We start from the raw sequence: 24389 nt of genomic DNA, 5'->3' as shown, positions 1-24389 counted from the left end.
AAACAGACCTTGATGGGAAAACAAATTGATTGTGGCGATAAACAAGCTTGAAAATCTTTGCTGTTACTTCATGGACGTTTTCTAGGAGTTTATGTTTTTCAAAATACAAGGTCTTTAACAAAAAATAACGTATACTTATTGTCTTCGGATTAACACCAAATTTTCACAGCTTTAAGGTGACAGTGAGAGGAACTTGAATGTGTCCAGACAAACTATTTCATCGATTATTTACCAACGAGTTGTGGTTTGAGTTGGGGGGCAATGCGACTAAAACAGTAATTGAAATTCAGCACACTATTTTTTAAAACGCGTTGCTTGAATAAAACTGACCAGACACATTCAATTTACCAGACTATTGATCAACTAGGAAAAGTGAAAAAAATACTTCTTATCGCCAGCATAAATGCGTAATTATTTTTTTTACAGAAAAAGTCATTTTTCACCTTTGATTGAGTAACGCGTCGTAGAATGCAGATACGGGCATGCAAAATACACTTGTGAAAAGCTTGAAGTCCGGCGATTCTAAAAATATAAACTTTCCTGGGTCTATTTGTAGTCATTTAGTCACAATTAGAAGATGAAAACAAGTATGCAAATAATAGTCCCGCTACCTTTAAATAAAGATGGATATTTTTCATAGTCTAAGTGTTTATTTCAAAGATGAAACATAACGTTTTGCCATAATTCCGTCTTGTTTATTTGATACACACAAGGAAAAATGAATGGCCGCCAGGTGTCACGGATTCTAACTGACTTGGGACGAATGTGATTCGTGACGAATCGACCGCCCCAGCTGACCAACCCCAACAGCAAACATTACCCAATTGTTATAATCACAAGTTTGTTTTGCGCGTTTAAGGTCAATGACCTCGCACAGCATTCTGGGAAGATTCCAATATGGCGACTCGTATTGCCATTACCTCTATCCCCAGTCTTTAATCAAAAGGGAGGTTCTGATTATGGACGTGGAAAGCTGGTAGGTAGGTTATTATTATTATTATACAGGGAACCCATGAATATAGTTCTGGTAGTTTTCCAGTATGGTTCTTGTTGCAGTTTTAGAGTTCCATTGCGTATATCCGAGATGGAGGTTGGAACGTAAATATGCATTCAGCGACGTTGTCGAAGAAATTACTTTAGTATGTACTAGTATTTGATTTTGACCTGGAAAGTAGAGAGATGTCACATTGCCAAATTTCTGGTTAGGCTTATGTTTGTTGCTCTTCCCTAATTCCCTTTAAAATTGTAAGCACGTGTAGCGTGTAGTATATTGTACATACAGCAAGATGACGAAATAGTGAAGCTAGGCATTCTACCCCCGCCCACCAATCTTCACTTATATATTTAGTGGATGATTTATTTGATTAGTTGATGAATCTATGTGCACCTCTTCACCACGTAATCGTTACCTTGCCAGAAAACAAAATAAAAATAAACCCTTGTAACCATCAAGCATTCAGATCACCTGATAGACTATCAATGATGTCACTGTGACTCATACGTAGTAAACAATAATAAACACAAAGCAACATGTAAATAAAAACTAGCAACTACATACACATGATTTACGTACATGTATAATCACTTCAGCAAGTGCTTACATATTTCATGCTGCTACAGTACACAGCAGAAATATATGAATTAATTTGTACAGGTGTATACATTACCAGTGAAATAGGTAGGTAAATGTTGGTATAACATTGATGGACATCACACTGACTGAGAGTAGTGTTGCATCAGCTAAATATGTATCAGATGTATTAAATTTGAAATAAATTAAGTACGTAGAGAAACTTAAAAAAATTTGAAAAATACAGACATTGAAAAAATATTTAGCTGCATGAACAGCTAAGCATATTTAGATTTGGGAATCACAATTTAAAAATTTAATCTGGCCGCTTACGAAACCAAAAACAGTTGAAAAGAGAATGTGTGACTTATGTAATACAGGGGAAATTTAAGATGAATTCAATCTAATGATGTCATGTCCAAAGTACAAACAAAAATGAAAGTCTCTAGTTGAAGATATGACCAAACACATAAATAATTTCAATAACTTGTTAGTTTATAGTAAATTTATTTCTATAATGAGTCTTTGCAGTACACAAATCAATACTGCACAATTTATTAAACATTGCTGTAAAATAGGACAGAAACACCTCATAGTACATGTAGAAGTATGTTTGCGTCACTGTACGTAAAGACTTATTCTCGAACTTGATAACATTCACTCCCAGATCACTAAGCAAATAAGATGGAAATACCAATTACATATCACCCATGCAGATTGATACTATACTCATGACGATTGGTGATTCAAATGCTGGCTGGGATAGCTGTACTTAGTGTTTATTTCCATGCAATATGTCTACACATAAAATATTAATTCTCAATTCCAATGAAAGTGAAAGGACCAGTTACTGTGACAAAGCCCCATAAAGGACCAGTTACTGTGACAAAGCCCCATAAAGGACCAGTTACTGTGACAAAGCCCCATAAAGGACCAGTTACTGTGACAAAGCCCCATAAAGGACCAGTTACTGTGACAAAGCCCCATAAAGGACCAGTTACTGTGACAAAGCCCCATAAAGGACCAGTTACTGTGACAAAGCCCCATAAAGGACCAGTTACTGTGACAAAGCCCCATAAAGGACCAGTTACTGTGACAAAGCCCCATAAAGGACCAGTTACTGTGACAAAGCCCCATAAAGGACCAGTTACTGTGACAAAGCCCCATAAAGGACCAGTTACTGTGACAAAGCCCCATAAAGGACCAGTTACTGTGACAAAGCCCCATGAAGGACCAGTTACTGTGACAAAGCCCCATGAAGGACCAGTTACTGTGACAAAGCCCCATAAAGGACCAGTTACTGTGACAAAGCCCCATAAAGGACCAGTTACTGTGACAAAGCCCCATAAAGGACCAGTTACTGTGACGAAGCCCCATAAAGGACCAGTTACTGTGACAAAGCCCCATTCACCACAAACACCACTCATCGCAAAGCTACTAGTTCCTTGTATAAATATTTCAGATGTGATCTCAATTGACACTGAAACTATGTTTCAATAACACTGAAACATCACCATGGCGATGTTTTGTCACTTTTTTCCAACATGGTTTGTACAGTCAACTGTTTCCTCGCCTAGCATCAACATAGACTGGCTTTCACCTAGATTAATCTACACTTGGTACTTGACTTTAGTAATTCACATAACCAATTATTTTAAGAAAACTAATCCTAATTAATTTGCAGTGTGTGAAAAAAAAATGTATGTGCTTTTCATGCAAAACATGGCATCCTTTTATTTAAACAAAATGTGAATTCCTATCTTTTTCACTCGCAACATAAAAATGCTTTAGACAACGTTTATGAGTTGTCTATAATTGGATTATTTTCCATTTTATAATTTTCATATAAAAAGTCATAGTTGAATGATTCGGGAAGTGTAATTCTCAGCCCAAAACCACTGTAAATGTACATAAATGTACATGTATACCGGTAGTAAATCTGTGTATACTCTGTGTTACATTTAGCAAATTAAATATGTATTGCAGTTAATACTTTAAATTTATTATTGCTGATTTTGATTTTTGTGATTGTACACAAGGTGTTCATGGTGACTAAAGTCACTGGCACTTCTACAAAATTTAACCCCTGAAAAAAAAATAATACTAAAAATGTTTTTATTTGACTGAAGATATAAAGTTGAATTGGTACAAAAAGATTGTACAAAGTTGAAATACATGTACACTTATTAACAGATGTTTTTTTTCCTATAACAAAGACCTTGAGAAATGTGATTTATGAACAAGAAACATGAATTGTTTTCAGTATTTTATTGATGTTTTATTGCATCAGAAGTCAGGTCATGGTGGTTACTAGAAATGTTTGCAATCAAATCATCTACCAGTAATATTCTTCTAAGTTGGAAATTTTATCAATCACTATGAAATGTCAGCCAAGTTCAATTTTGTTGTAATTAGGGTAATTATGGTGACTTCATTGTTCTTGTCTATTTTTAGCTCGCTGTCAACTTTGAGTGACTGTTCATCAGTGTTTGCGTTGTCATCCATATCAATTTACTTTTTCGACTTCCTTTTGACAACTACAAGCCTCATTGCTTTGATACTTGGTGTATATGTACTATGGGCAGACCTCTTTTAGAATTGTTCATTTCATGATATCTTTAATATTATTTTGTCAATTTTGGTGAAAATTGATATTTTCGACTTCTTGTTAAAAGCCACATGTCTGTTTAGATATTATACAAAAAGTACGTAGAGGTACTACAGGTAGACCTCTCTCAGATTTGTTCATTTCATGTTGATATATTCAATTCTCTAATTGACTCCCGTGTGCGAAGCACAAAAGGGAGTCTTTGCAGTTTCCCTGTCTGTATGTCTGTATGTATGTATGTATGTATGTCACTTTTTTTGTTCCACCGTTATCTCAAGAACCACTAATCAAATTTTGGTGAAACTTGGTAAATAGATACTCTGGGATAATGCGCAGAGTTGATTAGGTTTTGGTAAAAATTTATGAATATTAATTACCTAATTTGCATGATAATTAGCTGATTTTTAGCTGTTTCAAGACTGTTCCACTGATATCTGAAGAACCATTAATTGGATTTTGATGAAATTTGGCACATGGATGCTCTGAACTAGTGCGCAGATTTGATTAGTTTTGGGTAAAAATCTATGAATATTAATTACCTAATTTGCATGATAATTAACTGATTTTAAGCTGTTCTATGACTGTTCCACTGATTTTTGAAGAACCACTTATTGGATTTCAATGAAACTTGGCACATGGATGCTCTGAACTAATGCGCAGATTTGATTAGTTTTGGGTAAAAATCTGTTAATATTATTAATTACCTAATTTACATAATGATTAATCAATTTTCGGTTTTTCCAGTGATATCTCAAGTACTAATCATAACATTTCAATAAAACTTGGTACATAGGTGTCATATGACACTGCACAGACCTGGTAGTTTTTAGGGTAATATCAGTACATATTAATTACCTAATTTGCATAATTAATTAATTTTCAGCTTTTGATATTTCGAGTAGTAATGATCACGTTTCAATGAAACTTGGTACATAGTTACTTGAGGACTGTGCAGAGACCTAATTAGTTTTTGGGTAAAATATTTGTGCATATTAATCACCTTATTAGCATAATTAGTTAATTTTCAGCTTTTCACCTGATATCTCAAGTACTAATCATCACATTTCAATGAGAATTGCGACATTTTTTCTAGGACTATGCAGAGACCTGATTAATTTTGGGATAAATAATTGTGCCTATTAATTACCTAATTTGCATAATTAGTTAATTTTTTGCTGTTCTATGGCTGTTGCACTGATGTCTAAAAACCACTCATTGGATTTCAATGAAACTTTTAAAGAGTACCCATCACATTTCAATGAACCTCAGACTATGCATCATATTAGTTTTTGGTAAATATTTATGCTTCTTAATCACCTAATTAACATAATTAACATAATTAATACTGATATCTCAAATATTGATCATCGCATTTGAATAAAACTTGGTACATAAATGCTCTAGGACAATAGACAGCCTGATTAATTTTGGGTTAAAATCTGTTCATATTAATTCTCTAATTAGCATAATAATTAATATTTTTTTGGTTCTAATCACATTTCAATGAAACTTGGTACATTGTGCAGACCTTTAGTTTTACACTTAAATCTGTTCATATTAGTTACCTTATTTGCATAATTAGTTTTCAGCTATTCCATCAATACCTCAAGTATAAGTAATTTTTAATTAATTTTTAATGTGTCTCGAAAACTCTCAGCACACGGGAGTTCTGTCTAAGCTTTCTTTGATTTTGATGAATATTTTTGCATTTTTTGGTAAAAAGTGCTATTTTTGACTTCTTGTTAAAAACTGCAAGTCCGATTACTTTGATGTTATACATATGCATGTAGGTACTAAAAATGGGCCTCTCTCAGATTTGTTCATTTTTATGATGATATCTTCAATTTTGATGAATATTTTTGTCATTTTTGGTAAAAAGTGATATTTTCGACTTCTTGTTAAAAACTGCTAGTCTGATTGCTTTGATATTAAATAATATAGGTAACAACCCCTGGTACAGGTAGACCTCTCTCAGATTTGCGGAGCTATCTCAGCTGAGAGGCTGCTTGTTGATCAGAATTATTCACACGTAAATTTTAGGCAGTATTTATCGCACAGAATGTTTATAGACATTATTGCATTGTTTCAGAACATTTATACATAGATATACTTTCGTCATGCAAAGAAAAGATTGTACATCATTTAAACTAGATTCTCAGTAGAAAAGATTGTAATATTTATACTACTGCAATTTGTCGTCTTTGCCAACATGACGTCTCTTTAGTTTCTTTCTTTGTATCTTTCTCTCTTGGGTACATGCATATAAAGTACTGTACACTCTTTCTTGGTCAAGTTGTTGCCATGCATCTTTACTCTCCTTAGGAACAAATAACCCACATGCCTCATACAGGCGTCTGTTGAAATTACTCATCCCGCTGTTGAAATGTGCTATGGCCATACAGAATCCCAGGCGTATTTCGTGGTACCCATGGTGAGTTTCCTTTGACAGAAGTCCCCACAGACAGTTACATTTACTAGTCTGAGCTTAAACTAGGCACATCTCGTCTTAGTCCCCTCCACTCCACGACCCGAAACTTTCCCCACAGACTGTATTCATTTTTGAGCTTTGAGCCTTTGCTAATAATGCGTGTGCTAATTGAGCCACAAATATACGAGGGAAAATTAAGTTCACAAAAGATCCCTGAAATCGAATATGCGTGTTTGGAGGACTTGCACAGCATCTAAGTGAAATGTTGTATTTCAGATTTAATATTAATGTTATATAATATGGACATTTTATATGATTTCATTGCTCCAGTCAAAATTTACTGTTTAGTACCTGGCATAAAAAATGAAGTAAAACGTGTATATTGCAATAGTATTTGCGTTGGTGTGGATTGCATTTCAATCAACACGTCTATGTTACATTGTACGTAAATTTTCACTTTATGAAAAACAAAAATGAAATCAACATGTTAAACTATTTCTAGAATTATTATAAATACATGAATTCCGCGATGATACCTGGTATACATCACTTGGCGTCTGTGGTGACACGCCGTACATCCACACCTCACACCGGGACCCCAATGACTTTGATGTTGCTCACTGAATGTACATGTATAAACATACAGATTTTCGGTGGCCAGGAATAAAAAAACATAACTATTTTTGTGTATACTAGTACTTGATTATCCATCACACAGTGTCTGGAAAATTTGTAAAAGGACACTTGGGAAACAAATCTGAATCAAAACACATAACTAAATGACAAACATGGAAACCCTAATATATATCTGATTTCCTTAAAGTTAAATAAACTCAGAAATGCCCTGATTGGTTTAGCGCGAATTGTGAAAATTATTAGTCCTGACATATGGTAATAATGTATGACAAATTTCATACACTGATGTGAGTAAAACAAAACTACTGACAAGTTCGTACATAAACTTTTATGCTCGTCGTACGTTATGTCATTCTGTTTTACATGGGCTTGATGTACGTCACTAGACGCGCCTATCGGCGCGCCACACATTTACACCTCACACCTGAGACCTTAGTGACTCTGACCATGTCCACTGAATGTACTTGTGCACACATGTTAGTAATCAGTGTTATTCGTTTATTACACGAGGACATGTGACGCATGTTTAAAGTGTATCTGTGCACCCCTTGAAGACGCAGCGTGCCGGGCGCGCTACATCACATGACCAGGGCCGGGAGTGTTGATCGTGATTTGTAATTGAATACAACTGTATACAGTGAAATGAAAATACGCATTTATTATTTTTTTCATTTCCGAATTTAGAAAGACAGGTTTTAATATATGTCTATTTTAAAGTTGTAAATGTGGGTGGAACAGATGGCTATAAGAGGAGATGAGGCCATAATTTAAGTTTTAAATGAATGATTAATTGACATGTAATTTTTGCTTGTTGCTCAATATATTACTGGTAAAATAAAAGACAGTGTACACTCGATAATAGAATGTGTCGGGAAATGTGTGACATCTTTGTCAGTTTAGATTAAATCATGGAAGGTAGAACCTTCCTCCCATGACAAGATGAAACGATTACTAGCCGTATGTTACTTTACATTCTGCTGGTCTTCAATTTCTACTCGTACAAATATTGACTGTAACAGTATTTGGTTATTTAGTTTTCATGATTAAATCACTTAAACTTCAGACTAGCAATACGAGTCTGAGCTTAAACTAGTCACATCTCGTCTTAGTCCCCTCTACTCCACGACCCGAAACTTTCCCCACAGACTGTATTCATTTTGACTCTGAGCCGTTGGCAATAATGCTTGTGCTAATTGAGCCAAAATATACGAAGGAGAAACAGGTTCACAAAAGATCCCTGAAATCGAATATGCGTATTTGGAGGACTTGCACGGCATCTAAGTGAAAAGTTGTATCCCAGATTTAATATAAATTTTATATAGTAGCGCAAATTGTGAAAATTACTAGTCGTATGGCAATAATTTATGACAAATTTCATACACTGATGTGAGTAAAACAAAACTACTGACAAGTTCGTACATAAACTGTTATGCTCGTCGTACGTTATGTCATTCTGTTTTACATGGGCTTGATGTACGTCACTAGACGCGCCTATTGGCGCGCCGCACATTTACACCTCACACCTGAGACCTTAGTGACTCTGACCATGTCCACTGAATGTACTTGTGCACACATGTTAGTAATCAGTGTTATTCGTTTATTACACGAGGAAATGAGACGCATGTTTAAAGTGTATCTGTGAAGATGCAGCGTATTATTTTAGAACGTTCTTGTACAGATTGAGACTTCCCGAAATGCTAGACTGCGGGTTTCTGTTTGGTTGAGTGACTGATTAGTGTCACTTAAAATTTAAAATGCCAGCCGTTTCCGACATTTGAAAATGGGCGATATGAGGGTCTATGAATGCAAAAACAGAGAATATTACTAGTATACAGGACCAGCGTAGAACATAACAAATGCTGAATGTCTACTGAATTACTGAAAAAAAAACTGTTTTAGGATAGTCCTCTCTCTGAAAGATACTGTAAAATGACTAATTTTCACTGGGTTTAAATTTCACTGATTTACCATTTCAGGCATATTCAGTGGGTTTTAAATTCACGGTTTCGTTATTTAGATAATGTGTTCTATGCTAAATTTTACATATTCACTGGGTTTTAATTTAGCGCATTTTCCAGTCAGCGAAATAAGCCAAATTAAAACCCAGTGAATAATTACCCCCCTTTACAGTATAGTGATTCTGAAAAGGATCGCTTGGTTTGTGTGTACAATGTACACACATAATTATCGAGTAGACGTTTCAGTATTTAAATACAGTGGCGAAAACACCAACGTTACACTCTGACCGATACGTCTTAAATAAAAAAAAAAGTCGCCCATTTTGGCTTTCAAAAAATACTCTTGTTTCATAAGTTGACAGATCAATCAGTGTAGCCATTAATTTAATATCATCTCTCTTCAGGCTGTCAACCTTTCCTCTTCCTTCTTGGCTACAATCACCACAACAAACAGATCGTGGTTGTTGTCCGCGTCTCGTCACAGTCACGGTCCCAGAATAACTACGTATGACCGGTCTGCTCACCATCGCCGCAATCTGTTTAAAACCTGATGTATTGTACAGCGTGTATTTTATTTTATACATTTACTATACCTTTACAATTTTTTTAATTACTTTGCATTTTTTAATGTTTTTGTTACGTACTTGTCATTCGGTATATTTTTTAACTATCGCCACACAGTGAACAAATCACAGACGACCTTCCATAGTGCACCTGACGACGTCAACGATCAGAGTCAGGTCACAAACACACTCAAGTAAAATGGCGGATTATACCGATGTTAGCAATGAAAACGATTGGGGAAAAACATGGCTTTTCGGTAAGTCTATCACTGTCAAATGCAGCGAAAGTCATCTTTTATTTTTATGTTTATATTGTAGTTTGATTGGTTTCAGTTTAGCTCGTTATTTTGCGCAGTTATTCTGGGAGTGGCGATTTTTTCCACCAGTTCGACTGAACACCGGTATCTTTTTCCAGTCGCTTGCCCTGGAGACGGGTGATGTTTTGTTGACAATGGGGCCAAAATTGTCTAGATACGGTCTTGAAGCCGTAGCTCTAACTATTCATCAAAATGTATCAACATTTGTACAATAACTCATTATTAAAGTAATTCCACTGATTTGCAAGGGAATAAAATATTTTTTTTATATGGAACACATCGCAATTGACCAGGAAATATTTTTGCTCCAATATTCTGGGTTGACCCCGTGCCAGTGACGATTATAACAATTTAAAATCAGTTTGCATTATTTACTTTAGCTGTTTATGAAATTATTTTTGTTTCCATTCTAGATAATTATGCTCAGTTTTTGGTGTAAAGTTGAAGCAATTACTGAATAAACGAGCCTTGGCGAAGATGCACCAGGAAACAAAATAAATATTCAATGTAATGACACAAATTGTAAAATGCTGTGGAATCTCTTTCGTAAAAAAATACACTAGTAATTTTTTATTAATGGTTTATGCAAGTTAATTTATTGAGCTTTACATGAATTGGTGGGCAAAATATAATGTACAGGGGATTTGCCTGTAGAGTATTACATGTACTACACTGAATTGTATGAATTGCAAAAAAGAAATTGACACTAGAGCGAGAAACTGACACTTTCTCGAACCCCATCTACTCCTGATATTATCCTCGCCACTGATATTTTTCGACGTGCTGGTGGTGTGGAAATTTGAAATAAAACAGTTTAACGACGAGAAACCAAATTCCCACTGAAAAATTCAAGGGAGAAACAAATTATCACCAACACCCATGGGAACAGTGTGGGCTTCTCATGCGTTAACAATTTGAGGTACATTATTAAAATTGGTCGTTTACAAAGTATGCTTGTGTATAAACATACATGTATTAGTAAAAACACACAACGCATGTAATATTCATGGAGGTAAAAACAGTTTTCACCTCCATGGTATACATGTATGCGACTGCCATCGTTCCCAATGCACTTTAATGCTTCATTTTCTAGGAGGAGGAAGAAGCGTGACTTTATTTTGGTGTCACGATTGTTTTTTTTCTTTTCTTGGTGCATAGATTTCATTTCGTTTTCGCACTGTGGACGATGATAATAAATAAAAAACGTTTTCACACAATTTTTTTCTACATAAGCATTTCTAAGTAAACGATTTTACATACTGTAAACACTGGCGCTATAAGCTGACAACATTGCCACGCAAAATATGTTAACCGCTGATGTTGCGATCATCGGTATGTAGAATCCCTGGCAATTAATATCTTGGAAATTACATCAAAATCGGCAACGATAAACAAGTGCGACGGCCTATACCGGTACATGTACATGTATATCTAAAACTATCTCATGTACATTGTGTATCACGGTATTATGCATGAAGGCCGGTCCGCAAATCTGTCCCTTTTCTCTCTATTTAAACATGAGTAAACATGAAAAAAAAAACATAAACACGAAACTAAAGTCTGTATATGCATATAAAAAGGGTTGAATGGGAAAACGAAAGAAAGAAAAAAACGTGTAACAAGAGTCTGGTCTCGAAATCGCGACCTTCAGATGACCAGGGCAAAACTTAACATTGGAGCTAAGCGAACAACAGCGAATTATGTAATGATTTTACGTATTCATAGAAAAGCCAGATTGCACGAAATAAAAAAAAAAAATCTGCCGATTTTATTAAATGGTGACACGATACCATTTAATAATTCGACATGAATTTTGAAATTCAAAACGTCTTGTATCGTGTCTGACCACGTGGTTTCAGTTATACCATTGTCACTGACCTCTGACTGAACTGCGAAGGAAACGTACATCGTGCGTACATGATTGTACCACGTGTACATGTAAAATAATGATATTACTTTGTCGCAGCGCTTTACCTCTAAGACCGTGACACATGTCTTGATCGTGGGTTATACAATGTAGTTTGAATGTATACGAGTAAACAGGTTTGTGACGATTAGTTTGTCACGTAATGAAGCCTGTTTTACAGATCGGGCGTAGGGTGACTCAACGTGACATTGGTTAACTTACGGTGAACTCGGGCTGATTCACGCATCAAATTCAAACTCTCAAATCTTCGAAACATGTCATCACACACAAATAGTATAATAGGGATGTCATTGAGTTTTAATTTACCAATTATACCAACTGTACAACACTTTGAAATCCACACGACAAGCAGAACACGAAAGTGGAATCATCAGTACAATTCAATCCACGGTTAACTTTATCAGAAACCGTGTTCAAACTCACAATTCCGAAATCAACACGCACATATTTCAATTTTAATTTACTACTAACCACGCTATTTGCATGCTTTAGTGCATTCATTATTTAATTAAAACCCGTAAATAGCAATGTACATACGCGGAAGTAATGTTTTCTGTTGTGGTGAAAAAAACATCGATCGCGCTCATCATCGCGCCGGGTTTTATGAAGTGCGCCGTGTCTGATCGATCGCGCCGAGCTCGACCTCAGGCCTGCACTTCAGACGGCGAGCCCTCCAATGACCTCGCCACTGGCAGGCCGTGGCCTCGCCACTGGCAGGCCATGGCCTCGCCACTGGCAGGCCATGGCCTCGCCACTGGCAAGCCATGGCCTCGCCAAGGTCTCGCCAATGGCGAGAAAATGGGGTCCTTGTGTGCACATTGTACTGTATGAAATGATTCATTTGCATTCTCTGTGTGACAGTTTGTTGTCCCCTCTAGAAACTCCGGATTTGACAGGGTTTCAATAGTGTGCCACACAGCCTTCACAACTGCTTCTGGCAATGGATACCTTAATGGGCGGTACGTTTTTTTTTTCTGGTGACCATGTCGTTCTGGTATTTGCACCAACTGTTGGGTCCAACTGGGCAAAACTGGTGTTGTGGATTATCACTAGTACTGGCATAATGCTTCACAGCAGCTTTGGTTTGTCTGCTCATTTCTGGGGCATTACCTGTCGAAAAATAACAAATAGCGAATACAGTTACATTGTTCATCTTTTTCTCATGGTACTCGCGCGTTATTTTGTGCATGATTCATTTACTTTTGAATTTAGTAAGTAAATTTTACTTTTGTTTGATCCAATGGCGTCTGTATTGCATTTTTGAAATGCTTTGTCAATCTTCCACGCCCTGTTAAAGATCGTCCATCTTCCAACTTCTTTCCTGGAAAAATTGAATCACTTCATCTTCATATAGGATCATTGGGTTGTGTATATTTAACTGTGTGGTTCACACAACAACTTTATAATTACTACTTTTTTGTATCCTCCGTGAATACTGATCATAATGTTCACAAGCAATATTTCATGTTGGCGGTATAACTTACCTTTCATTAGTTCAGCCAGGTTTCTTAATCTGGTGCCCATTCGTTTCTGCATATGTTCAACGCAGTCCTCTTTTTTTACTATGTAGCCTTTATTTTGGTATGTGAACTTTACATACAGAGCTGTCCCGGTCACCTACGATTGTTGTAAGCACTGACTATTGTTAAAATTAGGGTACATGTACATGTGCATTCTTTCAGCAGATGGTCTTCAAACAAGCACATACCCTGGGGGACATACATGTACATGTGCATTCTTTCAGCAGATGGTCTTCAAACAAGCACATACCCTGGGGGACATACATGTACATGTGCATTCTTTCAGCAGATGGTCTTCAAACAAGCACATACCCTGGGGGACATACATGTACATGTGCATTCTTTCAGCAGATGGTCTTCAAACAAGCACATACCCTGGGGCACATACATGTACATGTGCATTCTTTCAGCAGCTGGTCTTCAAACAAGCACATACCCTGGGGGACATACATGTACATGTACATTCTTTCAGCAGATGGTCTTCAAACAAGCACATACCCTGGGGCACATACATGTACATGTGCATTCTTTCAGCAGATGGTCTTCAAACAAGCACATACCCTGGGGGACATACATGTACATGTGCATTCTTTCAGCAGATGGTCTTCAAACAAGCACATACCCTGGGGCACATGCATGTACATGTGCATTCTTTCAGCAGATGGTCTTCAAACAAGCACATACCCTGGGGCACATACATGTACATGTACATTCTTTCAGCAGCTGGTCTTCAAACAAGCACATACCTGGGGGACATACATGTACATGTGCATTCTTTCAGCAGATGGTCTTCAAACAAGCACATACCCTGGGGCACATACATGTACATGTACATTCTTTCAGCAGATGGTCTTCAAACAAGCACATACCCTGGGGCACATACATGTACATGTACATTCTTTCAGCAGATGGTCTTCAAACAAGCACATACCCTGGGGCACATACATGTACATGTGCATTCTTTCAGCAGCTGGTCTTCAAACAAGCACATACCCTGGGGCACATACATGTACATGTGCATTCTTTCAGCAGCTGGTCTTCAAACAAGCACATACCCTGGGGGACATACATGTACATGTGCATTCTTTCAGCAGCTGGTCTTCAAACAAGCACATACCCTGGGGCACATACATGTACATGTGCATTCTTTCAGCAGCTGGTCTTCAAACAAGCACATACCCTGGGGCACATACATGTACATGTGCATTCTTTCAGCAGCTGGTCTTCAAACAAGCACATACCCTGGGGGACATACATGTACATGTGCATTCTTTCAGCAGATGGTCTTCAAACAAGCACACACCCTGGGGCACATACATGTACATGTGCATTCTTTCAGCAGATGGTCTTCAAACAAGCACATACCCTGGGGCACATACATGTACATGTGCATTCTTTCAGCAGCTGGTCTTCAAACAAGCACATACCCTGGGGGACATACATGTACATGTGCATTCTTTCAGCAGATGGTCTTCAAACAAGCACACACCCTGGGGCACATACATGTACATGTGCATTCTTTCAGCAGCTGGTCTTCAAACAAGCACATACCCTGGGGCACATACATGTACATGTGCATTCTTTCAGCAGCTGGTCTTCAAACAAGCACACACCCTGGGGGACATACATGTACATGTGCATTCTTTCAGCAGATGGTCTTCAAACAAGCACATACCCTGGGGGACATACATGTACATGTACATTCTTTCAGCAGATGGTCTTCAAACAAGCACATACCCTGGGGGACATACATGTACATGTACATTCTTTCAGCAGATGGTCTTCAAACAAGCACATACCCTGGGGCACATACATGTACATGTGCATTCTTTCAGCAGATGGTCTTCAAACAAGCACATACCCTGGGGGACATACATGTACATGTACATTCTTTCAGCAGATGGTCTTCAAACAAGCACATACCCTGGGGGACATACATGTACATGTACATTCTTTCAGCAGATGGTCTTCAAACAAGCACATACCCTGGGGCACATACATGTACATGTGCATTCTTTCAGCAGATGGTCTTCAAACAAGCACATACCCTGGGGCACATACATGTACATGTGCATTCTTTCAGCAGCTGGTCTTCAAACAAGCACATACCCTGGGGCACATACATGTACATGTACATTCTTTCAGCAGATGGTCTTCAAACAAGCACATACCCTGGGGCACATACATGTACATGTGCATTCTTTCAGCAGCTGGTCTTCAAACAAGCACACACCCTGGGGGACATACATGTACATGTGCATTCTTTCAGCAGCTGGTCTTCAAACAAGCACACACCCTGGGGGACATACATGTACATGTGCATTCTTTCAGCAGCTGGTCTTCAAACAAGCACATACCCTGGGGCACATACATGTACATGTGCATTCTTTCAGCAGATGGTCTTCAAACAAGCACATACCCTGGGGGACATACATGTACATGTGCATTCTTTCAGCAGCTGGTCTTCAAACAAGCACATACCCTGGGGCACATACATGTACATGTGCATTCTTTCAGCAGATGGTCTTCAAACAAGCACATACCTGGGGCACATACATGTACATGTACATTCTTTCAGCAGATGGTCTTCAAACAAGCACATACCCTGGGGGACATACATGTACATGTGCATTCTTTCAGCAGCTGGTCTTCAAACAAGCACATACCCTGGGGCACATACATGTACATGTGCATTCTTTCAGCAGCTGGTCTTCAAACAAGCACATACCCTGGGGCACATACATGTACATGTGCATTCTTTCAGCAGCTGGTCTTCAAACAAGCACATACCCTGGGGCACATACATGTACATGTGCATTCTTTCAGCAGCTGGTCTTCAAACAAGCACATACCCTGGGGCACATACATGTACATGTGCATTCTTTCAGCAGCTGGTCTTCAAACAAGCACATACCCTGGGGCACATACATGTACATGTGCATTCTTTCAGCAGCTGGTCTTCAAACAAGCACATACCCTGGGGCACATACATGTACATGTGCATTCTTTCAGCAGATGGTCTTCAAACAAGCACATACCTGGGGGACATACATGTACATGTGCATTCTTTCAGCAGATGGTCTTCAAACAAGCACATACCCTGGGGGACATACATGTACATGTACATTCTTTCAGCAGATGGTCTTCAAACAAGCACATACCCTGGGGCACATACATGTACATGTGCATTCTTTCAGCAGATGGTCTTCAAACAAGCACATACCCTGGGGCACATACATGTACATGTGCATTCTTTCAGCAGCTGGTCTTCAAACAAGCACATACCCTGGGGCACATACATGTACATGTGCATTCTTTCAGCAGATGGTCTTCAAACAAGCACATACCCTGGGGCACATACATGTACATGTGCATTCTTTCAGCAGCTGGTCTTCAAACAAGCACATACCCTGGGGGACATACATGTACATGTGCATTCTTTCAGCAGATGGTCTTCAAACAAGCACATACCCTGGGGCACATACATGTACATGTGCATTCTTTCAGCAGATGGTCTTCAAACAAGCACATACCCTGGGGCACATACATGTACATGTGCATTCTTTCAGCAGTTGGTCTTCAAACAAGCACATACCCTGGGGGACATACATGTACATGTGCATTCTTTCAGCAGCTGGTCTTCAAACAAGCACATACCCTGGGGGACATACATGTACATGTACATTCTTTCAGCAGATGGTCTTCAAACAAGCACATACCCTGGGGCACATACATGTACATGTGCATTCTTTCAGCAGATGGTCTTCAAACAAGCACATACCCTGGGGCACATACATGTACATGTGCATTCTTTCAGCAGCTGGTCTTCAAACAAGCACATACCCTGGGGGACATACATGTACATGTGCATTCTTTCAGCAGATGGTCTTCAAACAAGCACATACCCTGGGGGGACATACATGTACATGTGCATTCTTTCAGCAGATGGTCTTCAAACAAGCACATACCCTGGGGGACATACATGTACATGTGCATTCTTTCAGCAGATGGTCTTCAAACAAGCACATACCCTGGGGCACATACATGTACATGTGCATTCTTTCAGCAGATGGTCTTCAAACAAGCACATACCCTGGGGCACATACATGTACATGTGCATTCTTTCAGCAGATGGTCTTCAAACAAGCACATACCCTGGGGCACATACATGTGTTTTTAAAATCTTTGTACAGTTTGTGTGATAATTAACTATTTTTTCTTACAGTTTGTGTTGTTTTTCAACATACTTTGTGTTTATGGTATAAACCCTACACTGGGTGTGGTACATGTAGCTATTATAACGAGAACAGTTGACGCCTTGCCATATGTCCTAACACTTCTATCGGCCTGTTGTTGTCACCATTGTTTTAACTTGTAGATAGGAAGTTACCTGTAATGCGCATTTCCAAAGCGCGTTACTAAACTTTGATTTAACAAACGCATTACTAATATTATGTGCTGAACAAAAATATCAATAATTGAAATATGTAAAATTAGATGTACCTGAATTTATGCCTTTCTAATGATCGACTGAACAGAATTACAGCGTCTTCTTCCATGATTTTCGATCTGCCTTCATGGTTTATTGGACAATCCAGCATATGTTCAGCATACCAATCCTCAAACTCTTCATCCTTTGGCTTATTCTCCCTTTCACTGCACTGTTTGCATTCTCTGCACATATGCTGACTATCAAGTACTTTCCCTGTACGTTACAGAAACAAAATAACAATTAAAATCAAGCATATATTTATTTAGAGTATTGGACTCACAAATAAAACTACAAGAACTTGAATCGGTGAGACATGATGATGTGAAAATATTGACAGCAACATGCTTTAAATGACTTAAATGTTAAAATATGTTATCATCGGTAGTCAAAATAACACAACGGTAAATGAACTTTTGTAAAACAGACCCAAGACATAGATTTGTGAAACATAAAGACAACGTGTTGAGATGATAACAAATTCTGCTTGTATTTCAAGTTGACGAAAAAATGATGAAAGCGGCATTCCAAAATACCTTATGCTATATACGTCAATCAATCAGTGGCATGTGACTGTCAAAATGGCGACTCGCGGAGGGGTACATTTTAACATTAAATAAATTCATGGCATTTTATTTTTAATTGCTTTAATAAACTATTCGAAGCGTTTAGCATTTATAAAAAAAAATAATTATATGAGAGAGGCAGTGTCAGGAGTGATGTGTTAGGGTGACGTACCACATTGTCCACTTTCATACTCCGGACAAAAGTAACCTGTTATTCGTCTGTTTTAACAAAGATCAACACAACAAAATAATTGCTATCACGCCTCCCATCTCATCTGTTTCTAAATAGCAGTTCCTTCCAGACATGTGAAAATGTCGTACTGGATGAGAGAAGCTGAAACATATTATCGCCTTCTGTTTCGAGTATTGAAATGTGGTGTGAATGACCTAACCGAAATGCACCGTCTGTTCAAATTTTCATCCATGTTTCTATTTTTTTTCTTCTAAAAAACAAGGTTTTCTTCAAATTTATTCATAAATATAAAATAAAAACTTACCCATATCAACTGATATGATGAAAAAAATTCTGTGCTTTTCTGAAAACCAATGTTTACTCCATGAACCGTCAACAGACATGTCAATGTTATATATACCATCGTGTTCGTCTTCCAGTTCCATATTTGTTTTCTTTATTGCCCGCACCTCCTCTGCTGCATTAAAAAATCTTCTTTCAATTTCTGGTTAGCAATTTCACTGGCCTCTTTTGTGTGGTTTTGCAAGGGAGCTTGGTTCAATGGTGTCGGCAATCCCATATAACTAGCGAATTTCTTCATGGCACGTCGGCCTTTTCCAATGCCGCGAGTTGCCAGAACAGCCTTCCTATTGACTTCAAACATTCGTCCACTTTTTGATGACGACGGAAAGTCAGGGTATGTTTCCTTGGGGCAATCTTTATTGTCACATTCAAAATAAAAATGCAAACCCCAACCGAAACATAAACGTTCTTTAATCTAAACTGTTCCTGTTAGGCAGGTAGCACGTGGGACGTAATTGTTCAAATTTTCTTCAAGTATGCCCATGTCAACCAATCATAGCGAGCTTCGTCACTCTCTTCATCTGAACAGATATCGACTTTGATCTTTTTCGCAGAAACTTTATGTGAATGATCGACAATACAGTCTGCCACGGAAAATTTCTCTCCTGATTCCAACTCTGAGTCGGTTGTATCACTGTCACTTGGTGGGTGGTAGTGTGAACCACGGGCTGACAATTTTAATGATAGTCGAGCCTCGTCGGACATTGGCGTTTTCTTTTGTCATCGTCTTTCCATAATAAATGAATAAATAAAAACTACTGAATGTATACACGTTTGCTTGTTGATGATCATTCCACTGTGTCAATTGACTAAATGACTGATACTTTAGTAACTTTATAAGTACACAAACTTTGTAGTATTGATATGCAAATCGGATCTTTCATTAAGTGTCAATTAGGATTTCTTTTATGCAAATGTTGCCCTTGTGTTGGTTGTGTTTATAAACCATCACACATGGCAATGTTTTGAAATAGAAAAAAAAACATCGAAATAAGCCTTATAAAGTGGATTTTTTGTATAGAATAAAGCACAGTCATAGATAATAATAGTTTAAAATAAAAAAAACAATATTGAAAATGACACATTAAACGTATGCTAATCCCTTAAGGGAGGAAACTAGTAACCGTGATGTACGTGTACCTGTATCTCTGAAACTGTACCAAAAAAAAACTGTACTTGCATGTAAACTCTAAATCGACCATTTTCACTATACCGTTGTGGCTACGTATTTTCATCTATGATAACAGTGCTGGAAGTGATATCACTCACAATCATGCGTATTTGATTTTTTAAATTTCAGAATAGGAATTACCAAAATGAGTGAATCTTAACATGCTTATGTGTCAGCTTTGTTAAAAGATGGGCACCAAGCGACTACGTACAGCGATATCTCATGTATATTACTATCATGGTACATTCTGTTCCAGTCATCCCTATGCTATGATATGTTTCACTATCTGCATTGCTGCCATATGTAGGTGAGTATTAACCTCTGTAATGTTACCTATAAACCTCTCTAATGTCACCTGTAAACCTCTGTAATGTCACCTATAAACCTCTGTAATGTCACCTGTAAACCTCTGTAATGTCACCTGTAAACCTCTTTAATGTCATCTGCAGACCTCTGTAATGTCAGCTGCAAACCTCTGTAATGTCACCTGTAAACCTCTGTAATGTCATCTGCAAACCTCTGTAATGTCATCTGCAAACCTCTGTAATGTCACCTATAAACCTCTCTAATGTCACCTGTAAACCTCTGTAATGTCACCTGTAAACCTCTGTAATGTCACCTGTAAACCTCTGTAATGTCACATGTAAACCTCCGTAATGTCATCTGCAAACCTCTGTAATGTCACCTGTAAACCTCTGTAATGTCACCTGTAAACCTCTGTAATGTCACCTGTAAACCTCTGTAATGTCACCCATAAACCTCTGTAATGTCACCCGTAAACCTCTGCAATGTCACCTATAAACCTCTGTAATGTCACCTATAAACCTCTGTAATGTCACCTGCAAACCTCTGTAATGTCACCTGTAAACCTCTGTAATGTCACATGTAAACCTCCGTAATGTCATCTGCAAACCTCTGTAATGTCACCTGTAAACCTCTTTAATTTCATCTGCAGACCTCTGTAATGTCACCTATAAACCTCTGTAATGTCACCTATAAACCTCTGTAATGTCATCTGCAAACCTCTGTAATGTCACCTGTAAACCTCTGTAATGTCACCTGCAAACCTCTGTAATGTCACCTGCAAACCTCTGTAATGTCACCTGTAAACCTCTGTAATGTCACCTGTAAACCTCTGTAATGTCACCTGTAAACCTCTGTAATGTCACCTGTAAACCTCTGTAATGTTACCTGTAAACCTCTGTAATGTCATCTGTAAACCTCTGTAATGTCACCTGTAAACCTCTGTAATGTCACCTATAAACCTCTGTAATGTCACCTGTAAACCTCTGTAATGTCATCTGTAAACCTCTGTAATGTCACCTATAAACCTCTTTAATGTCACCTGTAAACCTCTTTAATGTCACCTGTAAACCTCTGTAATGTCACCTGTAAACCTCTGTAATGTCATCTGCAAACCTCTGTAATGTCACCTGTAAACCTCTGTAATGTCACATGTAAACCTCCGTAATGTCATCTGCAAACCTCTGTAATGTCACCTGTAAACCTCTGTAATGTCACCTGTAAACCTCTGTAATGTCACCTGTAAACCTCTGTAATGTCACCTGTAAACCTCTGTAATGTCACCTGTAAACCTCTGTAATGTCATCTGTAAAGCTCTGTAATGTCACCTATAAACCTCTGTAATGTCACCTGTAAACCTCTGTAATGTCACCTGTAAACCTCTGTAATGTCACCTATAAAGTATAAACCTCTGTAATGTCACCTGTAAACCTCTGTAATGTCGCCTGTGAACCTCTGTAATGTTGCCTGTAAACCTCTGTAATGTCACCTATAAACCTCTGTAATGTCACCTGTAAACCTCTGTAATGTCATCTGTAAACCTCTGTAATGTCACCTATAAAGTATAAACCTCTGTAATGTCACCTGCAAACCTCTGTAATGTCACCTGTAAACCTCTGTAATGTCACCTATAAACCTCTGTAATGTCACCTGTAAACCTCTGTAATGTCATCTGTAAAGCTCTGTAATGTCACCTATAAACCTCTGTAATGTCACATGTAAACCTCTGTAATGTCACCTATAAAGTATAAACCTCTGTAATGTCACCTGCAAACCTCTGTAATGTCACCTGTAAACCTCTGTAATGTCACCTGTAAACCTCTGTAATGTCACCTGTAAACCTCTTTAATGTCATCTGCAGACCTCTGTAATGTCAGCTGCAAACCTCTGTAATGTCACCTGTAAACCTCTGTAATGTCATCTGCAAACCTCTGTAATGTCATCTGCAAACCTCTGTAATGTCACCTATAAACCTCTCTAATGTCACCTGTAAACCTCTGTAATGTCACCTGTAAACCTCTGTAATGTCACCTGTAAACCTCTGTAATGTCACATGTAAACCTCCGTAATGTCATCTGCAAACCTCTGTAATGTCACCTGTAAACCTCTGTAATGTCACCTGTAAACCTCTGTAATGTCACCTGTAAACCTCTGTAATGTCACCCATAAACCTCTGTAATGTCACCCGTAAACCTTTGCAATGTCACCTATAAACCTCTGTAATGTCACCTATAAACCTCTGTAATGTCACCTGCAAACCTCTGTAATGTCACCTGTAAACCTCTGTAATGTCACATGTAAACCTCCGTAATGTCATCTGCAAACCTCTGTAATGTCACCTGTAAACCTCTTTAATTTCATCTGCAGACCTCTGTAATGTCACCTATAAACCTCTGTAATGTCACCTATAAACCTCTGTAATGTCATCTGCAAACCTCTGTAATGTCACCTGTAAACCTCTGTAATGTCACCTGCAAACCTCTGTAATGTCACCTGCAAACCTCTGTAATGTCACCTGTAAACCTCTGTAATGTCACCTGTAAACCTCTGTAATGTCACCTGTAAACCTCTGTAATGTTACCTGTAAACCTCTGTAATGTCATCTGTAAACCTCTGTAATGTCATCTGTAAACCTCTGTAATGTCACCTGTAAACCTCTGTAATGTCACCTGTAAACCTCTGTAATGTCACCTATAAACCTCTGTAATGTCACCTGTAAACCTCTGTAATGTCATCTGTAAACCTCTGTAATGTCACCTGTAAACCTCTTTAATGTCATCTGCAGACCTCTGTAATGTCAGCTGCAAACCTCTGTAATGTCACCTGTAAACCTCTGTAATGTCATCTGCAAACCTCTGTAATGTCATCTGCAAACCTCTGTAATGTCACCTATAAACCTCTCTAATGTCACCTGTAAACCTCTGTAATGTCACCTGTAAACCTCTGTAATGTCACCTGTAAACCTCTGTAATGTCACATGTAAACCTCCGTAATGTCATCTGCAAACCTCTGTAATGTCACCTGTAAACCTCTGTAATGTCACCTGTAAACCTCTGTAATGTCACCTGTAAACCTCTGTAATGTCACCCATAAACCTCTGTAATGTCACCCGTAAACCTCTGCAATGTCACCTATAAACCTCTGTAATGTCACCTATAAACCTCTGTAATGTCACCTGCAAACCTCTGTAATGTCACCTGTAAACCTCTGTAATGTCACATGTAAACCTCCGTAATGTCATCTGCAAACCTCTGTAATGTCACCTGTAAACCTCTTTAATTTCATCTGCAGACCTCTGTAATGTCACCTATAAACCTCTGTAATGTCACCTATAAACCTCTGTAATGTCATCTGCAAACCTCTGTAATGTCACCTGTAAACCTCTGTAATGTCACCTGCAAACCTCTGTAATGTCACCTGCAAACCTCTGTAATGTCACCTGTAAACCTCTGTAATGTCACCTGTAAACCTCTGTAATGTCACCTGTAAACCTCTGTAATGTCACCTGTAAACCTCTGTAATGTTACCTGTAAACCTCTGTAATGTCATCTGTAAACCTCTGTAATGTCACCTGTAAACCTCTGTAATGTCACCTATAAACCTCTGTAATGTCACCTGTAAACCTCTGTAATGTCATCTGTAAACCTCTGTAATGTCACCTATAAACCTCTTTAATGTCACCTGTAAACCTCTTTAATGTCACCTGTAAACCTCTGTAATGTCACCTGTAAACCTCTGTAATGTCATCTGCAAACCTCTGTAATGTCACCTGTAAACCTCTGTAATGTCACATGTAAA

At 38.1% G+C, this 24389-nt stretch overlaps 1 protein-coding gene across 4 annotated transcripts in view; it reads left to right on the top strand.

Moving 5' to 3' along the window:
• Nucleotides 1-880: 880 nt before the first annotated feature.
• The window catches only part of LOC102809393 (sterol regulatory element-binding protein cleavage-activating protein-like), a 56861-nt gene continuing 33352 nt past the window's right edge, over nucleotides 881-24389 (top strand). The window contains exons 1-4 of one of the 4 annotated variants that reach the window (XM_085501005.1): nucleotides 881-976; nucleotides 9882-10020; nucleotides 10494-10587; nucleotides 20418-20595. In XM_085501005.1, the coding sequence (XP_085357131.1) occupies nucleotides 20477-20595 (119 nt within the window). In that variant the 5' untranslated portion in view covers nucleotides 881-976; nucleotides 9882-10020; nucleotides 10494-10587; nucleotides 20418-20476. Of the gene's footprint in view, nucleotides 981-9881; nucleotides 10021-10493; nucleotides 10588-20417; nucleotides 20596-24389 lie in introns of all 4 variants that reach the window. The other 3 variants (XM_085501004.1, XM_085501007.1, XM_085501006.1) reach the window with 3 other exon arrangements.

Source organism: Saccoglossus kowalevskii, chromosome 7 (assembly GCF_978046115.1).
Source record: "Saccoglossus kowalevskii chromosome 7, keSacKowa6.1, whole genome shotgun sequence".
NCBI classification, from domain to species: Eukaryota; Metazoa; Hemichordata; class Enteropneusta; family Harrimaniidae; genus Saccoglossus; species Saccoglossus kowalevskii.
This window is presented reverse-complemented; position numbering and strand designations above follow the sequence as displayed.